The 20,513-nt window shown below is 45.2% G+C and overlaps 1 protein-coding gene across 1 annotated transcript in view; it reads right to left on the bottom strand.

Moving 5' to 3' along the window:
- Nucleotides 1-19,796, bottom strand: part of LOC115901792 (protein LYRIC-like) — a 31,155-nt gene extending 11,359 nt beyond the window's left edge. The window contains exons 1-9 of the mRNA XM_030944758.1: nt 19,704-19,796; nt 19,040-19,507; nt 18,911-19,003; nt 8,467-8,526; nt 7,220-7,310; nt 4,808-4,876; nt 2,771-2,986; nt 1,790-1,864; nt 125-223 (exon numbers count right to left, since the gene is read on the bottom strand). Of these exons, the coding sequence (XP_030800618.1) occupies nt 125-223; nt 1,790-1,864; nt 2,771-2,986; nt 4,808-4,876; nt 7,220-7,310; nt 8,467-8,526; nt 18,911-19,003; nt 19,040-19,507; nt 19,704-19,796 (1,264 nt within the window). The remainder of the gene's footprint in view (nt 1-124; nt 224-1,789; nt 1,865-2,770; nt 2,987-4,807; nt 4,877-7,219; nt 7,311-8,466; nt 8,527-18,910; nt 19,004-19,039; nt 19,508-19,703) is intronic.
- Between the last annotated feature and the right edge of the window lie 717 nt (nt 19,797-20,513).

Here is a 20,513-nt window from a genome sequence, read left to right as displayed (position 1 = left end):
CCCTGACCAGCAAATGAGCCCCATGGGAAGTGGACCCTGATGTCTGAGGCTTAGGGAATGGACTGAAGAGAGTTCCTGCATTGGTGCACTTGTCTGTCTACAGAAGAAGGGCAAAGAGACGTACCCTGCCCCTGCCACGCATCATCTCCTGGGAAAAAAGTCGAGCTGCCATGCCAACAGCATCTGGAAGGACTGTCCTCAGACGATTTACTCTTCACATTATCTGCACACAGGAAAGCATCTTCATTAAAAAATTAAACCAAAAAAAAGCCCAAATCCCAAACCTAAAAGATAATCACATGGGTATATTCACATTATTAAAACCAATTAATCATGCCTCTGTCTGCTCTCTATGTCACGATGCTTGGATGTTATGTAATTTAAGCCACACATTAATCTATGCTTCTCACCACTGTGGATTTATTAACAAAGGCTGGATGAGGACACTACATGCATAAATTTTTAAAAACAACTCACTCAGGAATGGCTACACTAACAGCATTCAGAAAAGTAAACTTTTGGCACATCTCTGTTGGGGACCTAAGGAGGGAGCTGTAGTTCCTGCAGAACAAAAGCCACATCCAGACTATCCAGCTCCAACTCCCACCACCTTCAGTGAAATCCATAATTACCAAATTAATTGCTCCATGAAAGAGCACAGGTGAGAGAGCTGCTGGAGGAAAAAGTTGCTTTGATGATTACTTTCAGTAACTGAAGCAACCAGTAGGATTCTCATGCCTCCCTGAATGACTCCCCTTAGCCCCTTTCTGAGGCCTATATATAACAAACCAGGGTAGTCTTCACATCCTTCATAAATCAGGGTTTTTTTCACATCTCTGACTTTTCCTTTCTTCCTTTCACCTAATAAACTCGGAGGTTTATGCAGTTGTGTATCAGTTTGGTTTTTTGCTGCATAAATGCAAATGTTAAAAAATATTTCTCCTTGTTGAGTACTTATACATTAGGAACTGCTTGAATCCACTGACAAAGTATTGGAAAACAGATGGTTAAATATGGCATGTGTTATATTAATTGCCTTATCTGGCTTTAGAAGCTGATTTCATCACTCTGGCTAACATCACACACACAGTTTTGTGCACAAATATCTATATATATCTATGCTTGCCTTTAGCATCTCTAATAGATTCAGGACCAGACTTTGCATTCATCATCCAGCTAAACTTTCAGTCACAGTGAGTTTCTGGTAGGCAGGGAATGTATGAATCAGGGATGTGTGCAGTCAGTCAGTGAAGACTGATAGGTGCAAAGATGCAAAGTGAAAGCAAAAAATGAGGCTTAACTCGATGCAAAATGAGGAGATGCTCCATCCTTCTCATGGCCATGCAGGAGAGGCTCAGGCAAGAAATCCCTCACTGTGCTGGATGAGAAGCTGCTGGCTAGGCAGCCTCTAACACAGCCTTTCCAAGTGCACATTCACTCCCTCCCTCACTCTGAAATTCTCTGAATTTGTTGGTTATCAGAGCATAACAGAAACCTTCTGTGTGAGTCAACCTAACAGAAAGAATCTGCAGGGGAGGCAGTATTTTTTAAAATTTGTTCCAAGATGAGTACACGAGTTTGGAAAGCACTCAGTAAAGTTCTAATGTTGCTCCCTAAAACACTGGTGTGCTGGATTGCAGATGCAAGCAAGCTCTGCAAGGGAGAGTGACTAATGAGACGTGGCTCCAGGGGAGAAGACCCATTTGTTATCAATGAGAGCTCTTTTCAGCCAAGCAGCTAGGAAAGTGGTAGAAGAATTCAGACAGAAGTACAACAAGAGGCCACTCACCTAAATCCCGGGAGAGATCTGACAATGTCCCAAAGGTCACAGGGCAGGATTTTACATCTGCAATATCCCATGTTCCTGAATTTAAAATGCAAACAAAATCTCATGTCATGTTCACAGTTTCTACCTTATGCTCCCAAACTCATTACAGCCCTTCCATGTTCTCTTCATTCCAAGCCTACATCCACTGCTGTTGCTGGACAAGCTTCCAGCAAGGAGAAATCACCTTTATGGACAGAGAGAATCCAGCCCCATCACCATGGTCACCTTCTCAGACTTTCAACATGCATGTCACACCAGCATGGCACTTCTCTGGACTTAAATTCCTCACTTGTCTGAACTGCTGCCCCCTTTATGCACTGCTGGGAAAGTTCTCGTCATGTATTGGAATTTGGTCTTTTGAAAGCATTAGTGTAAAAATGGTACTAATGTCCTCCCCCACCAACCCTGTACTTGGCAAGAAAAGGACTCTAGCAGAGAAGGCAACTCACATGAGGGCAACCTAAGAGCATTTTCTGAATCATCAGAGTACTGGATTACTGCTGCTGAAGGTAAGTCATCATGTGGCCTTATATACCATTCAGTTCAGCCACCATGCTCAATAATCACTGAGAATGTAGTCAAAATCAAATGCTTTCAGTTTAGGAATACCCTGCCTTCTCCTTTTTTGAAACACATGGATATACCCTGCAGCCTAACTCTGACCATGTGTGAGCATCCTCAGAAGGCAAGGCTTTGGTTGTAAAAGACACAAATAGTACCTGTGGGTAGAAAACAACTTGCACCCAGCAGGTAGTCTACAATACAAGGAACTCCTGTCATAAGGACCCCTCTTTTCACATTGCTGGGAAATAAATGACACCTAGAGGGATCGTAGCGGGGTGGACAACACTGTGTGTGCAGGATGGATGTCAGTGGAGCTGCAGCAAGGACACAGCAATTTGTGAAGCTTCATCTCAGCAATACTGGAATGTCAACACTCACCTACATTGGAGAAAACATCGTCTTCTGATCTGGAGGTTGCCAATTCTTCCCGTAGGGCTCCTGAACCCTTCAGCACAGTCCCACACTCTGCCTTGGCAAAGAAAGCACCTTTTCCACCACCACCAGTGTCCTCTGTGAGTGGCCACACTGCTCTCTTCTCATCCCAGTCAAAGGCTGGCTCAACCGCTGAGCTACCCAGAGATGCTCTGCTGGGGTCTTCGCGGGAACAAACATTACCACAGGATCATCGTTATTTTTAGTTACAAGGAAGAGTTTGTTCAGGAGAGAAAACAGAACAAAGCCTGATCTAAACCCATCAGACTATCTCCAACTGAAATTATTTACAGACATGGTGGCAGTGAAACACAACTCCTGGGATGGGACACTGAAGTGGAGAACAGGAAGACCAATGTGAGAGGACGGCGCCTCAGCGGCCTTGGGCATCCCTCCCTGGAGGGAAGGGTCAAGGCCTCCAGAGTCCTGCTGGGGGCCCAGAGCAGTGAAGGGAGAGAAAGAGAGCAGCTGGACCTCCAAGAAAAAAGAAAGCAAACCTCTTGGATGTTGGTCATTCAAGGCTGCTACAGAAATCAGTGCAGGCATATGAATATTTTAAAAAATGACATTATCTTCAACATTTTTGTTCCAAAGGTTCCTTAAGAGTTTCATTACTCCAGCCTTCAGAATAGCAAAGCATTTTCTGGAGCTCTGGTGAGGAGGAGAGCACCAACTGCTGACACCAACTCCACCTTCACATCCCTTAATGGTGATGCTGCTGTTTCTCCCCTGCCAGGGAACAGCAGCCAGCACTTGGCAGGGTTAGGGCTTCTTCCTGGATCAGATCTCACTACTCTGGAAATGCCCATGCCAGCATGATCAGGGGTTCAGCATTCTGCACAGCCCAGGCTGCAGGACTGCACCAAAGACTTCTGGTGCTTCAAATGAGATTTGGTGAACTGAGCTTCCTTTCCTGGGTCAGCAAAGCCCTTAACACCTGCATGACCTTAGGGTTAATCCCTGTGGGGTTCTGCAGATGAAGCTGGCACCACTGATGACAAAAGGTCAACTTACATGAAGAAAGAAATGTGGACCCATTCACTTTGCTGGAGAGAAAGTGGAGACCTCAGCACCTCCAGCCTCTAAAGACCCTTGATAAACCTAGACTTAAAAATCTAAACTCTTGATATTTATATAACCCAAATGATAGATAAAGTGGCCCCAAGGTGTCTGCATATTTTTCTATTGAAATTTCCTGTTCCCTTACCCTTCAATTTTAATAGAGCACCTGAGAGCACTTTAAGAGCCTTATTGCAGACAGTGCACTAACTCATACATATATCCAGCTACATCTCCTAATCCAGTGACATCTCTCCAATATCCAAACTCCTAAATTACTCTAATAGGATAAACCTAAAGTTTATTTTGATCATTTTATCACAGATCATGAAAATACTTCCAAATGTCTTAATTCCATGATCTGCCTTCATATAGTGGTTATTACATATAACATGATTAGTAGAAATGTGTATAGGCATAAGTGCACAGCAGTCACTCTGAAATCCCCAGAGAAAAAATGTGGAGTGAGCACCAAGTGTTGTGTCATTTTATCTCATTAGGATAAGAGTCTATTCCTATTATAGTTCTTTAGTCTGGGCAATCCTGGACTAAAGAACCTGTTTGGAACTGAGAAAATTATTTGTGTTTTTAAACATCCATTATCAGAAAACTTCTGTCAAGCCATGCAAAAGGAACAAGCCCACGTGATACCAAGCCTTCAGCAGATCTACCATCTAAGAGACATCTGTTTTCAAAGTCCTGTGGGTAATGCTGTGAGCTCTGCTGTATGTTTTAATGAGAGCATGGAGTAAAAGGCAAGCTCCCAAGTAAAAGCTCCCAAAGCTGTTTTTTCTTAAGTAAATAGCCTCAGTAAGTGCATGGATTTTGCTGCCAAATGATGAACAGAGCAAATAGACACTGGGCTGTGGGGAGGGGTAACAAGCCCAGTCAGATCAGGTGTGTAAATTGAGCCTGTACATTTACCTTTCTGTTTCAGTCTTTCCTTCCTTAAGTGTCTCTTTTCACGGCTGCTGATCTTGGTCTGCCAAACTCCTGCAACAGAGAGCAAAGTTCATTTTTAAGCTATCAAACAACTTTCTTCATTGCCTTTACTGCTCAGCAGCAAGGTAACTAGCCATCTGAAAGTTTCTGATGCTGGCTGTAAAAGAGGCATCAGATCTTGTGCAGCATGTCTCCTGTGTGCAGCCTTTGCTTCCTCTGCAGAGATGTGTTACATAAGAAATCCCCATCACAGACCTGCCTGTTGTGTCCTGACTCATGTAACTGCACATATTCTTCTGTCCTGTGTGTCAGCCTGATGTAACACCCATTCCCTTGGGGGAGGTGTCACAGCAGAGCATCAGCCACCTTATATGTCTGACAGTGGGGACAAGTTAATGTAAATCTTAACCATTAAATAAGGCTGTGATGTACTGGGTTCCATAGCCCTAAGACCTGTCCTACAATGTGGACACCCTCTCCCACTCAGCTGGTTTACACACATTCATTCACACCCGTGGGGCCACATCCTGTCTCCATCCATGGCCCAAGAAGTCAGAGGAGGTGCTGGCAAAAATGGTTAATGAAGGAAAAAACACAGCCCTGGAGCTGACCAAGACACTTCCTTTCTCTGAAGCATCCCTGAAGGACACATGAAGCACCCCTGAAATACAAATTAAACAGTTCAGCTGGCTCATACATTCAAAAAATTACAGATCCATTTGCAGGAAGCCTCTGCTGTGCCCCTTCTCCCCCAGCAGCCTCACAGGCCCCAGGAAGGACTCTGGTCCAACAGCAGTGAGGGCTTCTCTTGCTCTCACCACCACACTAATCACAGTGTAATCTTTTAAGCCCAGAAAAGCTTAGAATTTGTTGTTTTCAGCGCAACCCTTGGTGGGGGGAGGCAGAGAAGGGCTCACGGGATGCAATGTATTTTCCAGTGAAATTCTAGCTGCCTGAGCCTTGCTGGCCTCTGCCAGATTTCTCTGCAGATCTGCTTGAAACAAAGGTCTTGGCTCTGCTCACCGGCGCGCTACAAGTTGGCTGTGAATAGCCCCAGCCCCTTTACCAGCATCAGTCATGGGCACAACAGTGTGCTGCTCCATCTGTGCATCAGCATGGCAGAGGCCACAGGATTGGGGGAAGGACCCCCTGACCACTGGGCCTCTGACCACTTCAGAGATCCTACCTCACCAGCAGATTTGCCTTCCCTGTGTACACAGTCAGGACTTGGGGAGTGTGGCAGGAAGGCACATGGCCCATGTCAGAGACTGAAATGTTGTGGTTTATGGCTTAAACATCTTTATGAAGGACTTTTGCCCCTTATAGGAAAAGTGCATAATGAAACTGCACCCCCAAAGCCCTCCCTGGATGGGCCTCCTGACTGAAACCCCAAACTGTGAGTTAAACCCATAGGACAACTTGAGATAAGGAAAGTGACACTATTGTTCAGAGCATCTGGAACAGCATCCATGGCCCAGCCCAGCACCTGCTTTGAGATGGAGGCCACAGCCCCAGGTTTATCAGCTGCCAAGCTCACACAGACCCTGCACCAAAGGAGGGAGGAGGAAAGGCTCTGGTGTGTGGCACAGCCTCTGGCCAGTGAGCGCCCATCCTTTGCTGTGCACACCAGCTCAGCTGTGGGGCCCCTTCACCCAGGACAGCCACATCTAAGGGACATCCATGTGAGAGACAGCAGAGGGGTGTCATGGCCCATCAAAGTCCCCTCCCAAAGGAGCCCCCAGACCCTGCACTGGAGCACTGCACATGATGCAACAGATCCACAGTGCTGCAAGGGACAGAGTCAAACCTGCTCCCCTCAGGGGAGGCACATGGGCATTCCCACCTGCCCAAATGTGTATTAATCCATGGGATTCTATACTTTAAGACAGAGGACTCTCACCACCAAGATGGAGGGAAACAACAAGGCATCCTTGGAACCCATGGAGGAGTGATACGTTGCTAATCTCTGTCATTCTCCCTGTTCCCCCACACACCTCTTTTTCTATTTTTCTCTCTTTCTTTTCTCTTTCTTTCTCTTTGCCTCTTTTACTACTAAATTAATTATATCAATTTTTTGATATCAACATCTAAGCTCGTTTGGTTTGAATCACATTTTTTGGGTATACTCAAATCTTCCAGGGTTCGATCCATTTTATTCAAGGAGAATTTAAAAAGTTCTCTTTAGTCCTTTGTAATTAAACCAGATCACAACAGCACCTGTCCACATAGTTACACATAGGAAGGAGCAGGTGATAAAATAACTCTCAACTGGCAGCTTTCCCCACTAACACACACTCTAGAATAGTGGAGAAGGCCTCCCTTTTGACATATTTCATCCCATGTTATTATTTGGTAGTATGCATCAGATAACAGAAGAATCAGATCTTTTGTTACCTTCTTCCTCTTGCAGTTTGTCTTTTTCCACAGAAAGCAGATCTTTTGGCACTTCCTTGTCTGAGCACTGGGTTTTCCTCTTCTTCTTAGGCTGCAGTATGGAGGAGATATAGAGCAGAAAGATAAAACAAGTATTTGTTATGTTTCATCCAGAAGAAAAAAAGAGGGCAGTAGTTGTGAAATGGAGACAACCCACGATACTCAGAGAGAGTAGGGGTTGCTGGAGTCTTTCCAGTGTGTGCAGAAGTCTTCCTGAGCAGATTTTATTGCAAATTCCAAACCAATAAACGCTGTTGCTTTGGACCTACAAATCTTAATTTATCTGCTAGATTAGAAAGTTCACATTTTAATTCAGGTACCTGCTCTACAGTAAGATTTGCATTCATTGTTCCTAAGTTCTAAAGTTCTTCCTCTGAAGGAGGAAAGTCTGAAGTATTTACCCCCTTGAAAATCAGGAATGCTATAATAAAGAGTTAGGACCCTGCCAATGCCCACTTCAAACCATGGAACAGCCTATTTTTAATGAAGGTATCTGCAGTTTGCACTAATCTGAAAGGCCACAGGAGTGGCTGAGGCCATTTGCATACAGCTTGATGAAACTGTAGCACCAACCCTAAACCATAAATTTTGAATGTTCTAGTTTAAACTGTGGCTCTTGACTTTTCCAAGGTGGAAAACCCCTGCCAGAAAATGTAGCTCCCTGCCCAGGCTCAGAGGCTGCTCCTCACTTATAATCACAGAATGGTTTGGAAGGGACCTTAAAGACCATCCAGTTCCAACCCCTCTGCCACCTTCCACTAGACCAGGCTGCTCAGAGCCCCATCCAGCCTGGCTTAGAACACTTTCAGGGACAGGGCAGGCAGCTTCTTTGGGCAACTTGGAACTTGCTGTAAAGCCTTGGAAGCTCTTTAAAGCATTAGCCTCTTCTTCCATGCCAGTACAAGTGCTCAATGTCCAACGTAAAACCCTTAAACAGACCCAAGGAGATGTCCCTGTCCGAGCTGGAATGGAAATACAAGAGATTCCAGCACCCACTTCTGGGCTTGGATGATGAGACCATCCCTCTTGTGGTGTCAGTGACAAACACTACAGTGTGGCTGTGCCAGAAAATTACATGGTCTTATATTCCTACATCGTCTCTTAAGTGCAGCAAACCAAGGAAGAACAAACTGTCTTAAAAAAAGGAACATTCTTAAAACAACTGTCTCTTGAAAGATAGTATGTAATTCTAAAACTCTTGCTGGTACCTTGAGGAGCTTTTTCTCTCTGATGTTGACTGATGTGATAAGATGGCCATTCACTGGAACCTAGGAAGTGGACAATAACAAAATGCATTATAGTACATATACATGCATGAGCGTATATGTGTAAATATATATAAAAATATATTTATTTCAATACTTTTCTATAATACATGTAACAGTCTGCAAGATACAGCTAAGTAACCCCCTGTACAAATCTGGGCTAGAATTTGTGGCCTTGTTCCAACTGGAGTAATTTATTCCAAATTAATTAGAGTATGCTAAGCCTTTATGAATGTAAATCCAGAAACTGCACAAGATTTATTCCAAAGCAGACATATTTGTGGTTTATCATAAGATTTGTCTAGGATCAAAGTTGTTTTTCAAATAGGGTAAGCCTGTCTTAAAGAAACAGCATAGACATGAGAGGGCTTATTTTAATATTCTTATTTTTAATTCTTGTTTACCAGTTGGTGTGGGCCTTATGTTCCCTCTCAAGTCTATCTATCAACTAAAAGAATGGATTTTATCCTACCTAGATCCAGTAAAGTAAACAATAAATGTTTAAGGACTTTTCAAATTATAGTTTGACTAATGTCTCAGCTGTCTCAGAATTCCCTGGGAATTGCCAGCCACCAGCTACAGGGATGGGAGGGTGTAAATCTGAAGCTGAGACAGCAAGGGCCACTGCACGCTATGCGGAGCCAGCATCATCCAAGGGGCTGAAGCTCCCTCCACAGGTGCCTCTGTTTCCCCTGACACACAGAGCAGCTCCTTGCTGGATGTATGGCACTTCTCTGACTTATGCAGGTTGCTCTCCCTGTGCAATGCAGCTGCTGTTCAGCCCTACCCAGGCTTCCTTCAGCCCATCAGACCTGTTGGGCTGCCCAGCCAAACCCATATCTCCCAGAAGGGAGCCTGACTCAGGCAGTCACCCAAATCCCTGATCCATCCTCTGCCTCCTCTGCCGGGGACAAGGGGGTCCCTGGCAGGCGAAGGCAGCCCTGCCTGGAGCAAAACTCATCTGATCTCCGTTGAATTCAGGTGCCCAGTCCTCCTGGAGAAGGGAAGGCAGCTGCCTTCCTCCTGCCTCCTCCCTCTCCCCACTCTCACACGTCATCTCTGTCCCTGAGATGGGGCCATGATTAGTTAGCAGCAGATAAAATCCTGTGGGTGACTGCCCATGTCTCTCCCCAGCAGACCCAGTGGGGCTGCAGTCCTTCAGACTCTTAATAGTCATCTCTTTGATATTTTGAGGATTTTAGAGCTATTTTTCACAAGCCTCAGAAAGGTCTGGTTTGAAGGGCATGACAGGCACCTGTATGCTGGCAAATGCTTCATCCCTGGAGGTGTTTGCTTGGAATTCCAGACCAGCCACAAGCCCATGGTGGACACAGACCCAGCAGGCTGGTGTTCATCCCAAGTTCCATAATGATTAGGAGAGGAAGCCCCAAAATTGTGAACTTTGCACACAGACAATACTGATTTGGGGTCTTCCAGTAAAATATCACAGCAGCAGGAGGCAAAACCCTGCCTGTTATATCAGTAATTCCACCAGCTTCACACTACAAGCTTAAGGCAAAATCTCCTCTGTCCCCCTCGGCTGTCAAAAGCAAACAATATAATTGTTTACAATTATGTTATTCTGAACGTTAGTAAAATAATTACTTCTCTGTTAAAACCCACCAACATTTGTTTGTAGCTAGCAAGGCTGTCTTGTTTTTTCCCATGGGCACTCTCTTCTAAGCCTCTCAGGTTCATTTACTAGAGGCACTCCATAAATCCCACCACAAAGCAAATCATTTTCCATCTCCTGCTCTGCTCGAGGGAAAAATCCCACTCTACCTGCAGCAGGGAAGGAAGCAGCTTCTCACATAAAATATGGGATATAAAATACAAAACCAGGGGCATTTTGGTGAAAATTTGAACCATGTAGATATGGAAAATCTTGAGTTTGTATTATTCTTTCATTCTCAGCATATGTTTCTGTCCAATTAAATATGTGAAAATACATATGGATCTTGCCTCATTAGACAACAATTCCTATGCAATATAGAATCTTGGGGGAATGACTTTCAATTATATGACAGCACTTCAGGAAAACTTAATTTTATCGGATGAATGCAAGAAGAGAGGACTGGGGGAATTCAAATAACATGTAAGTGAAATATTCCTTCCTGGTGTCATCAAACCCTGGTGATTTTCCTGTTTTCCCATAATGAAATCTTCACGGTTTTCTAAAAGATTTGCAAATGGACCTCCCAAGTGAAGGCACTTTGAGCAAGACTGCCACCATGGGAACAGAAATAGCAACACCAGCTTAGGAGGCAAGGAGGAGGATGCTTTTTTGCCATCTTTCAGAAACACACAGATGAGAGGATAAGAGACACCCCACCTCCTGTTAGCCTCTCTTTATATCAAGATGCTTCTGCAAGCACGAGGGACTGCAGGCAGAGACAAGGAAATGTCAGGATTAAGGACATGAAACTGCCTTCCTCCCCCAGGGCTGGCGTGAGCGAGCACAGCCCGAGGCTGTACAGGGCCCTCACACAGGCAGGGAGAATCCAGAAGGAAAATGCTGAGTGCAATAACAGATTAAGGAAGATGCAAATGATGTTGGCTCTGACAGACTTGTCTCAGCTGGGGCAGGATCACGTTCCTGGACCTTCTCTCTGTATAACTGACAGTAAGCAAGGAGCTGGAAAATTGCAGCACTTTGTTTTAGCGCTTTGCCAACCTGACTGCTGCGTACTTTTACCAGACAAGCACGACTTTTGCTACTGAAATGATATTTCACCTGCTAGACAAACATCCCCCTGTCTCTCCATCACTGACTAGGAGGTTAAATATATACTGTTGACAGTCATTTACTGTGTCCCAGGGGTCTTCATGATGACTGAGTGGCTATTCAGCCCTAAGTGCCCACCTGGGACTCCTCAACCTTGTTGCATCCTTCCTAACAAGCAGCTGAGTGCAAAAAAATACCAAATCTGACCTCAGTAAATGCCCCACCACTGTGGCGATGCTCTTTTTTCAAACCTGAAATATCTCTTGCTTCTCTGCCATCCTTCAGTAATGCCAGCAACTCCCTTTCTTTCATCACCAAGAATTTTTACTGAGTTCTATCTCCTTTCAGTGGAAATGTATTATGTTAGCCTGACCTTTTGTATTAAATCCTGCCCTTATCCAACCCTTTTTCAGGCAGTAAGCTGGCTGTGTGGCTGAGGAACCCCACCCTACCCTATTCTTTCCTTTTGAAGCCCTTAGGGTAGGGGATTAGTCATGCCTCTTTATCGTGCCATTTGGCCACTATGAAAAGGAAAAAGGAATTTTCATTATTTTATTTCATTTAACCTAATGCAATCATTAAAGACAAATTAATATTGTCAGGAGAATTTTTTTCTTAATGAAAAATGTAGTTTTGTAGGGGGAAAACACATCAAAATCCACCACATTAAATGACTATATTAAGTCTTAAGTGCAATTTCAAATACATCAAATACATGCAGAGAAACAGAATCAGGACTTTTAGTGGAATCAGACTTAGCATATTAATTTCTACTCACATTCTATGGAACAATAGAAAGATTATTTTTATTTCATGGCCATTTGGTTCGTGACCCAGTGGAACAGGATTTCCCCCCCCACCCCCTGCCTTTTTTTCCCTTTTTTATGTAACTTAAGGTTATATTTCTGATGATTGTTCTGAAACTAGCAATTTCTGATTCTCTTGAGGTGGTGTTTAATTTATTTCATGCTTTTAATATAGTTCTACATAAAGTCACAAAGAAAGGAGGCAAAGTGATACAACTCCAAGTGCCAAAAAATGCTGGGTTTAGTATATAAACCTTGCATTCAAAGCCATAAAGCTGTACACCTAGAGACTTAACCTTTATGCATTTTAATAGTTTTGCTAGACTAGTCATTTTTATAAAACCCAACACCTTTGTGTCTATCAGATCAGGCTGCCTGCTTTCACATCTCACTGCCACCAACTGGTTAGAGGAGTAATTAAAAATTGTGTGAATATCAGCTTCAGGTTCACTAACTGCCCTTTGTCCCTCTTGGGAAAGGTGCTTAAAATTGCCTTCCTGAGGAAGGCACAGAAAGGTTTGCCCAGTAGAGGGATACTAGGACAAAATAAACTCAGCCTATGAAACCCAAAGGGAGCTATTATATGCCTCACACATTGGAAATCAGGAAATTCATTTAAGAACATGAATAAAGATTCAGAAAATTGTTCTCAGCTACCACTTTCAGAAAACTCAAATTAAGTGGGTTGGACACTGGAAATGAAAGGAAGCAAAACTACTCCATTCTGGCAGGGGGTCTGTGAACACAAAACCATTTCCAGATTTAAGAAGTACTTCAATTAAATTGTTTCATAGTGCTCAATTCCAGTGAAAAAAATGGAGTTTTTTTTTCACTTTGTTACAACACATGAAAAATGTCATGGATGTAGGCCAAAAGGCAATACTGGTATGACAAAAGTAACACCAACACGCATTAAATTAAAATATCAAGGGAGGGAGTGGGAGAAAAGAACAAAAAGGACTTTCTAAGCAGGGAAATAAATAATCTCCCTTAAACATGCTCTGTTACAACTGAACAAAGTATGACTGCACTTTTCAGTTTTCTCAGTAGTTGAAACAAGCTGAAAAGTGAGCAGGAAGTCTTCATCCCTCTCAGCATCCTCTGGAAGATCCGATCCTTGCTCCCTACACTCCATGCTCTGAGTCAGATTATTCACAGCAACCACTTGCAGTTGACTGCTGGCTCTCTGCAGGTGGGTTCTTGTCTGCTGTGCACAGAGGCAGGGGCTGGGCCACAGGGAGAGCAAACCCAAGTGCTGCCGCTGCTGCTGCAGCCAGACAGGGCTCGCATTTCTCCATCCACGGACAGCGAGCGATCGGTGAGACAAATGTGTTGGGAAACAAAGCAGGGCTGGCTTTCATTAACTCTGATTCATAAATGGAAGCAGACATCCTGGCCAGTCTGGCTTTGCCACATGCTCTTGTCCTGATGATGGACTTTGCTCTGGGAGACCAATTCCCTAAACCAATGGGAACCAGGTGAATGAGAAAAGACAAGCCTGCATTTGCCAGAGGAGAAAGATGGGGTTTAGGCAGAGGCCATCAGAGAAACAGGAAAGTACCAACTCATTCTGACAGCTAGAGAAAGGATAACAAAATGGCAATTTCTGCTCAGGTGAAAATGGAAAGCCAAAACAAAATGTTGGGTTTGTTAGCAAAGGAAACTGAGTGTCTCTCCATGCATGGCAGAAGGACATAAAGGATCTTCTTTGGGACATGGCTGCTCACAACACTACAAAGACATGTCTGCAAAGGGGAGGGAAAAGAGAGCAGAATCCTGGGTTTTGATTAATACTGTAATAATCTTATTGTTAATAGCTGTTATTGATATGCGGTAATGCAAAGTTTTCCCTGGCAAAATCACTTCAAATCACAGACAAACGTGTTCCCAGTAGGAAAGAAGAGTCTGTTGGAACGGAAAATTACATGGGAAACACGTGCAATGAACAGACAGAATTAAATATAACTACAGACTAGGAATATGTAAAATTTTCCCTTTCCCTTAAGGCACCTAACAGAAAAGAAAGGGGCAGTTCTCCCATCAAATGGATTCTCCAAGAACCTTGTGGAAAAGGATGTGGGCCATCAGCACAGAAAACCCATTCATCTGCACATATTCCCCGGGATGAAGTTGCCCATAGGAACCCCTTGAACACAAACACAGGTTGATAACAAGGAGTGGGAGCCAGGACTGCATATGTGTGTAGCCATTCACATCCAAAAGCAGCTGCACAAGAAAATTTAGGGAAACATCCTTAAGATGATGCTGCCTGCATTACATGTCCTCCAGCTGGCCAGCCTTCCCTGGACACATGAGAAGCCACACAGCAGCCAAAACCACAATCACACATGACACATACCTGCCTCAGTTCAGCTGCCCTCATCATCGGGGAAAAAAACATATCTGGGAAAGAGTTTCTGCAGCATGAGTAGATTAAAACTACTGTTGCGAGGAGGGATGAAGAAATCAGTTTTCTGGCATCTTCTATTTTGATTAATTAGAGCACCATCTCAACAAGGCATAAAGGCTTCATTTTAAGAAGGCAATTATTAAACCCCAACACCTTCCAGGATATTTTAAAAATCAATGCTCATCCAAGATAGCTGTATAAAAATAATTGTGCAACTGTGTTGCATTGGCATGAAAAATACTGTGTAACCTGAAAGGGTAAAAGAAAACATCTATTTGCTATTTGTGAAACTCTGGAGCTGAAGGGAAGGATATGAAGTTCTGGTACTGTTAAGCAATACTGCAAGATGCAAAAAGTATCTCCAGTTTATACAGACACTTCAGAAAAGCAGAAAGCTTTCTTTTGGAATGTATTAGATGGCACATATTTTTAGAAGCTTTTTAAGGAAGATGATGTCACTGCATTTGTAAAAAATGCTCTTCAACTGACCAATTTGCACAACAGCCCAAAAACTCTGAATAAACACAAACCACCCAACTCAACAACTGCCATTCAGATCAGCTGGCTTCCAGCAAGTCTCATTAGCAATTTCCCAAAATTAAGGAAAAGGCAATTCTGAAAAAGACTAAACACACTCAGCATAATTTCTAGATGGCTTTTTTTATGTGTATGGCTGTGTGACAACAGACAGAATGTAACTTTTTCTTCTATGCACAATGAGATCACATTCAAAATGTGCTTGTATGATTGTGTGGAGGCCATGTATCCATTGGAACAAAGTGTTGGATGAGAGGCTGGACATGACACAGCCATGTGCTCTCACAGCCCAGAAAGCCAACTGTGTCCTGGGCTGCACCCAAAGCACCAGGGGAAGGCGGTTCTGCCCCTCTGCTCTGCTCTGCCCTGCTGAGACCCCATCTGCAGGGCAGCATCCAACCCTGGGGTCCCAGCACAGGGAGGACATGGACCTGTTGGAGCGAGTCCAGAGGAGGCCACCAAATCTATCAGAGGGATGGAGAGCCTCTGCTATGAGGAAAGTCTGAGAGAACTGGGGTTGTTCAGCTTGCAAAAGAGACAACTTCAGGGTGACTGTCCTGGTTCTGGACAAGACAGGGTTAATTTTTTGCAGAAACTGTTAGGGGGTGTGGCCAGGACCCTGAGCCCTTTCTATCCCACCTTACAGTCATTAACAGGGGTGCCAGGGGAAGGGACTCTCTTTTGGAGAGAAGAGGCTCCTTCCAGTCTGGTATTGTCTATTGTCAAGGGCTTTCTGTGTAAATAATTTCTTTTCTTGTAGCCTCTGTCATTAGTATTACTCCTGTTCCTGTTTGTTTTCTTATCTCGTTGCTGTTTCCAGTAAATTGATCTTATCTCAGTTTATGATCTTTACCTTTTGTGCCTCCAAGTCTCAAGTCCATCCCACTGCAGGTGGGAGGGGAAAAGCTGTGGAGCAGGAGGGAGGAGCACGTGGTTTTGGGGAATCTTGGTGGGCACACTAAATTGGGGACTACCATTCCTAAACCATGACAGTGATCCAACCGAGGCCTTCTCCTGCCTGAAGGGAACTTCAAGGGAACATAGGGCAAAACTATTTACAAGAGCACAAGAGGACAAGGGGGAACGAGTTCAAATTGGAAGCGAGGAGGTTTAGATTAGATACTAGGAAGTTCTTTACCATGAGGGTGGTGAGGCACTGGAACAGGTTGCCCAGGGAAGTGGTGGGTGCCCCATCCCTGCAGGTATTCAAGGACAGACTGAATGGAGCTCTGAGCAACATGGTCTAGTGAAAGGTGTTCCTACCCATGGCAAGGGAGTTGGAAGCAGATGATCTTCAAGGTCCCCTTCCAACCCAAACCATTCCATGATTCTGTGAGTTTGTTCAACAGACTGATCTCACAAGGGCTGTTGAAGCCACTCAGTCTGGGTCTAACTGGGCACCGTGGCTCCTGGACACTTGCTATGGGGAGTAGGGACACACAAAGGGAAGATCAGTCCTACACCATCCTGCAGCCAAGTAAGAGCAGATTTCATGGGAAGGCAACCTGACAGCCCACCCCTGGGGCAGCAACTGGGAATCGCTGGCAAACATGCATTCCCAAACTGAAAAAATAATTAACCACCTCAGTTCTTTTAATTAAGATCTTGACTTATCCGCCACTCCAGGACATTCAGATGTTTGGCTGCTGGGATGTATCAACACACCTGAGCACTGGAGGCAATTTGTGTCTTGTTTTTTTCATACCTCAGCAGGCAGCAGAGAAGGGGTCCCATCCTGCACACCCCATCTTATCACATTGGCCATGTGGATGAATGGGAGACTTTGTTATTAATGACACCTCTGCTGCTGCTTTGGTGGAGATTTTCATATGCAAATTTCAGCATATCAAATGTTCTGTCATATCTGGCTGTTCTGGCATCCTCCCATCAGCTAAGTGCCAAAGCAGTGCAGCGTTTTACACTGAAGTAAGGAGATACAGTTTTTGCCTCAAGGATATGATGTTCCAAAGGCAGAGAGAACCTGATGGGAAATGACAAGGAGCAGTGGAGAAGGCACGATGGGGAAAAGAAAACAAAAGAGACAAACAAAGAAAGGAAAGGGCACGGTACTGTCATGGGAGGACAAGCCTTCATTTTTCTTTTCAGTATGCAAGATATTTTCTCTGGGTTATCTGTCTTTAAGATCTTTTAAGTTATTTTTCTTGATCATCCTCTTCTCATCCTCCACCTCCTCAGGACCATGTTTTCCATACTCTGCACAATAATCAGTGGGTCTCATACAGAAGATGATGCTACTGTGTAAATGCAACTGCTAGAGCCCAGTCCCTAAAGAGTAGGAATTGCTCAGCACTGGAAAAGATGAGATTAATGGCAGAAACTGCACATGACTGTAAACAAATTTATCCCTTCAGTTTATCCCTCCTCGTCTTTGGTTTCTGTTACTTAGGCCTGTGAGATGCAGCATCTCTGACTAGAAGATATCTATTCAAATCAATGCCTTCAGCTTGAACTAATAACCCTGCCACCAGCACAGCACCTGCACTGTCTCTGACACATTTCTGTTCATGAAGAACAAAACCACTTATTTTATAGCACACGTTTAAAAAATCCCTGCAAATTCATTTTGTTTGTCTTTTTCAGAACTGAGACTTAGGAGATAATAGTAACAGATTAAACAATAAAGTGAGTGTCTCCCCTTCCTGTCCCACATTGCCTCCAGTATTGGTGGCTATGGAAAATTTTCATTTGTTCTGCAGGCAGCTCAAGTTATCTAGTATTGATCATTATAAAGATATGATAAAAATTGTTACTGAAATCCTTCTTCACCCCTTGACACTGGCAGCTCTGTTCAGATTGCTTTTGGATTTAATTGTTCTTTACTAATTCAGGGGTACTTGTGCTGCAAGGTCAAGATTCTGCTCTGACTGATGAAAAAAAATGCCCTAAAATGGAATAGTTATTTAAAATATAACTATAATACAACTAAAAGCTAAAGCTTCCATGACAAAATAATAAACCGTTGAAAACTAGCATTACAATCGAAAGCCTGACATATTTCTGTTCCTGAGGAACAAACCCACTTATTTTATAGCACACGTTAAAAAATCCTGCAGATTCATTTTGTTTGTCTTGCTCAGAAATGAGACCTAGGAGACAACAGTAACAGATGAAAATGTTAAAAAAGCTCGATGTATTAATTTTAAGTACATACTTAAGTTTGGGAAGTTATTCTGAGACCTTTACTTTCCATATTGCAGTGCCTTGGTGAAATTGTTTTCTGTAATTTACACTGAGATTTTCTGCTACAGACAGCTTACAGTGTGTCAAAGCAACAGTCATGACAATGTCATACAGAAACTTCAACACTGCATCAAATCAAACTCACAGCACATATTCAACAGGGTGGCCATGGTCATCAGCTCACAGACAGGTATTCATGCAGTAACAAGAGAGCTTTGATTTGGAGGAAATACACATAATTAGCACATTGTATTAACACCGTAGTAGGGATACTATTCTTGTATATTCCTTCTTAATATGATGGACATTAACTGAGTTTTCTCAATTCCCTGCAAGGAAAATCAATCTCGTATGGAGTTGTGCTGTCAGACAGAACGGCAGATGAAAGGCCAGTGCCAGCACCCCCAGCCAGGTGCTCGGGCAACCTGCTGCCTTGCACTGTCATCTTGATGGCACCACAGGGTTCAGCGGGGAATGCTGAGCCCCTCACCCCTAAATCCCACAGAGAGGTTCGGGACGGTGCGTCCTGGGCGGGACGGGATGAGACGGGATGAGACAGGGTGAGATGGGATGGCAGCAGCCCGGTGGGACCGGACGCGGAGGGTGCAGGACTGTTGTCTGCCCTGAAAAGGTGCCGGGGAGGGAAGAGGGAAGGATGCTCGTCCCGTCCCGGAGAGCGGGCCAGGCGCGACCCCGCACTAACCTTACCTGCGCCGTGCGCCTTTGTTCCTCCGGCTGCCGCGCCGGCAGCGCCCCGGCCGCCCGGCCGCCGGCCCCCGCGGGACCATCCCCCTCCTCCTCCTCCTCCTCCTCCTCTTCCTCCTCCTCCTCCTGCGCCTCCCTGGCGGCGCAGCGGCGGGGGGGTCCCGGCGCGGCCCCTCGGTCCCGCAGCCCCCGCAGGACGAGCAGCGCGGCCGCGGCGGCCGCCAGCACCAAAGCCGGCCAGAGCAGCGCCAGCAGCCGCCCCGGCAGCTCCCCGCGCCCAGCGCCATCCGCGCCGCCGGCCCCAGCATGGCCGCGCCGCCCCCGCCGGGGATGCTCCGCTCGCTCCGCTCCCAAAGTTGGTGCCGGAGCCGCGCTCGCCGCCGCCGCCCCGAGCGGCACCAGCGCGGCTGCGGAGCGGGCGGGGGACCGGCCGGGCGGGCGGGGGATGCGGGGGGGCCCGGGGGGCGCGGACACGTCGGTGCTTACGGGAGCCTCGCGGCGAAGGGCGGGGGCGCCGTGCGGGGGGCGGGAGTGGGACCCCGGGCGCGGCCGATCGCTGGTGCGGGGGAGGAAGGGGTTAATGCACGGATTGGGTCTCCCCTGTGGAAGGATGAGAGTGGTACGCGATGAAAGGTGAAGGCGATGCGATTGGAAGCAGCAGCATTGGTTTGAGAGCAGATGTTTGGCCGGGGATTGGGGTATGCAGAGATGCTCACAAGTGATGCTTTTCTGCAAAATTCCCCGGTCTAGACGGAGCAGTGTTTGGGGATGTACTTCTGTTGTCAGGCAGCGCTACAAACGTGTCGTTATCGAGCACCATCGCTGTTATGATGACAGGCGCTGCCATGTAACGCAGCGCGAGATGCGCTCTCATCTCGGTCGGGCTCATCTCCGAGAAGCAGCATCTCACTGCCGCCAGCGGAGCGGAGCGGAGCGCCTCAAACCACAGACCTCTCTGCCGTGCTCGATGGAAAATTTCTACAGCCACCTGATGAATAAGTGCAGATGATGCTCTCAGAAAGTCTTTTTTCAAAGTCACCGAGTTTCTTTTAAAGAGGAAAGCTGAGTTTTGCCCTGGTCAGTCTAGGGGGACAACCTCTGAGCAATTAATAAACGTTGAATAGCAGTGAAGGGAAGGAGTGAGCTCCTCGTTCTCTCAGATGGTTGTGTCTTGCACCTGGCACAAACACAGTGGGACTTACCAGGGGCCATAACTACCAAAAAAAAAACCAACCCCAACCCTCCCCCCCAAAAAAAACCCCACCAAAAAATCCCCACAAACTTATTTAACTAAAACAGCATAAAAAGTCATGTTTGTAGTAAACCCAGCACAGAGAAAAGGCTGGTAAATGGCTTTTATCTGTCATTGTTATTTCACACCCAGCAGGGACTGCTCTCTCTTGAGTGTGGATCCCAGTGCTGGAGATCAAACTGAAACCCACTGAAAAGATAGCAATGGGGAAGGCTCATTATCCATCCATCCATTGGATCGCCAACTCTTCAGGGATTAAAGATTTATTATTCCCATATCCTGGACTGAATTACAATTAATCCTAAAGAAGTCTAGGTTTTGAAAGCACAATAAGGTGTTTATAGCACTCTAGAA

This window comes from Camarhynchus parvulus, chromosome 3, assembly GCF_901933205.1.
Source record: "Camarhynchus parvulus chromosome 3, STF_HiC, whole genome shotgun sequence".
Classification (NCBI taxonomy): Eukaryota; Metazoa; Chordata; class Aves; order Passeriformes; family Thraupidae; genus Camarhynchus; species Camarhynchus parvulus.
Note: the sequence above shows the minus strand (reverse complement) of the source record. Positions and strands in the feature narration are given on the sequence as shown.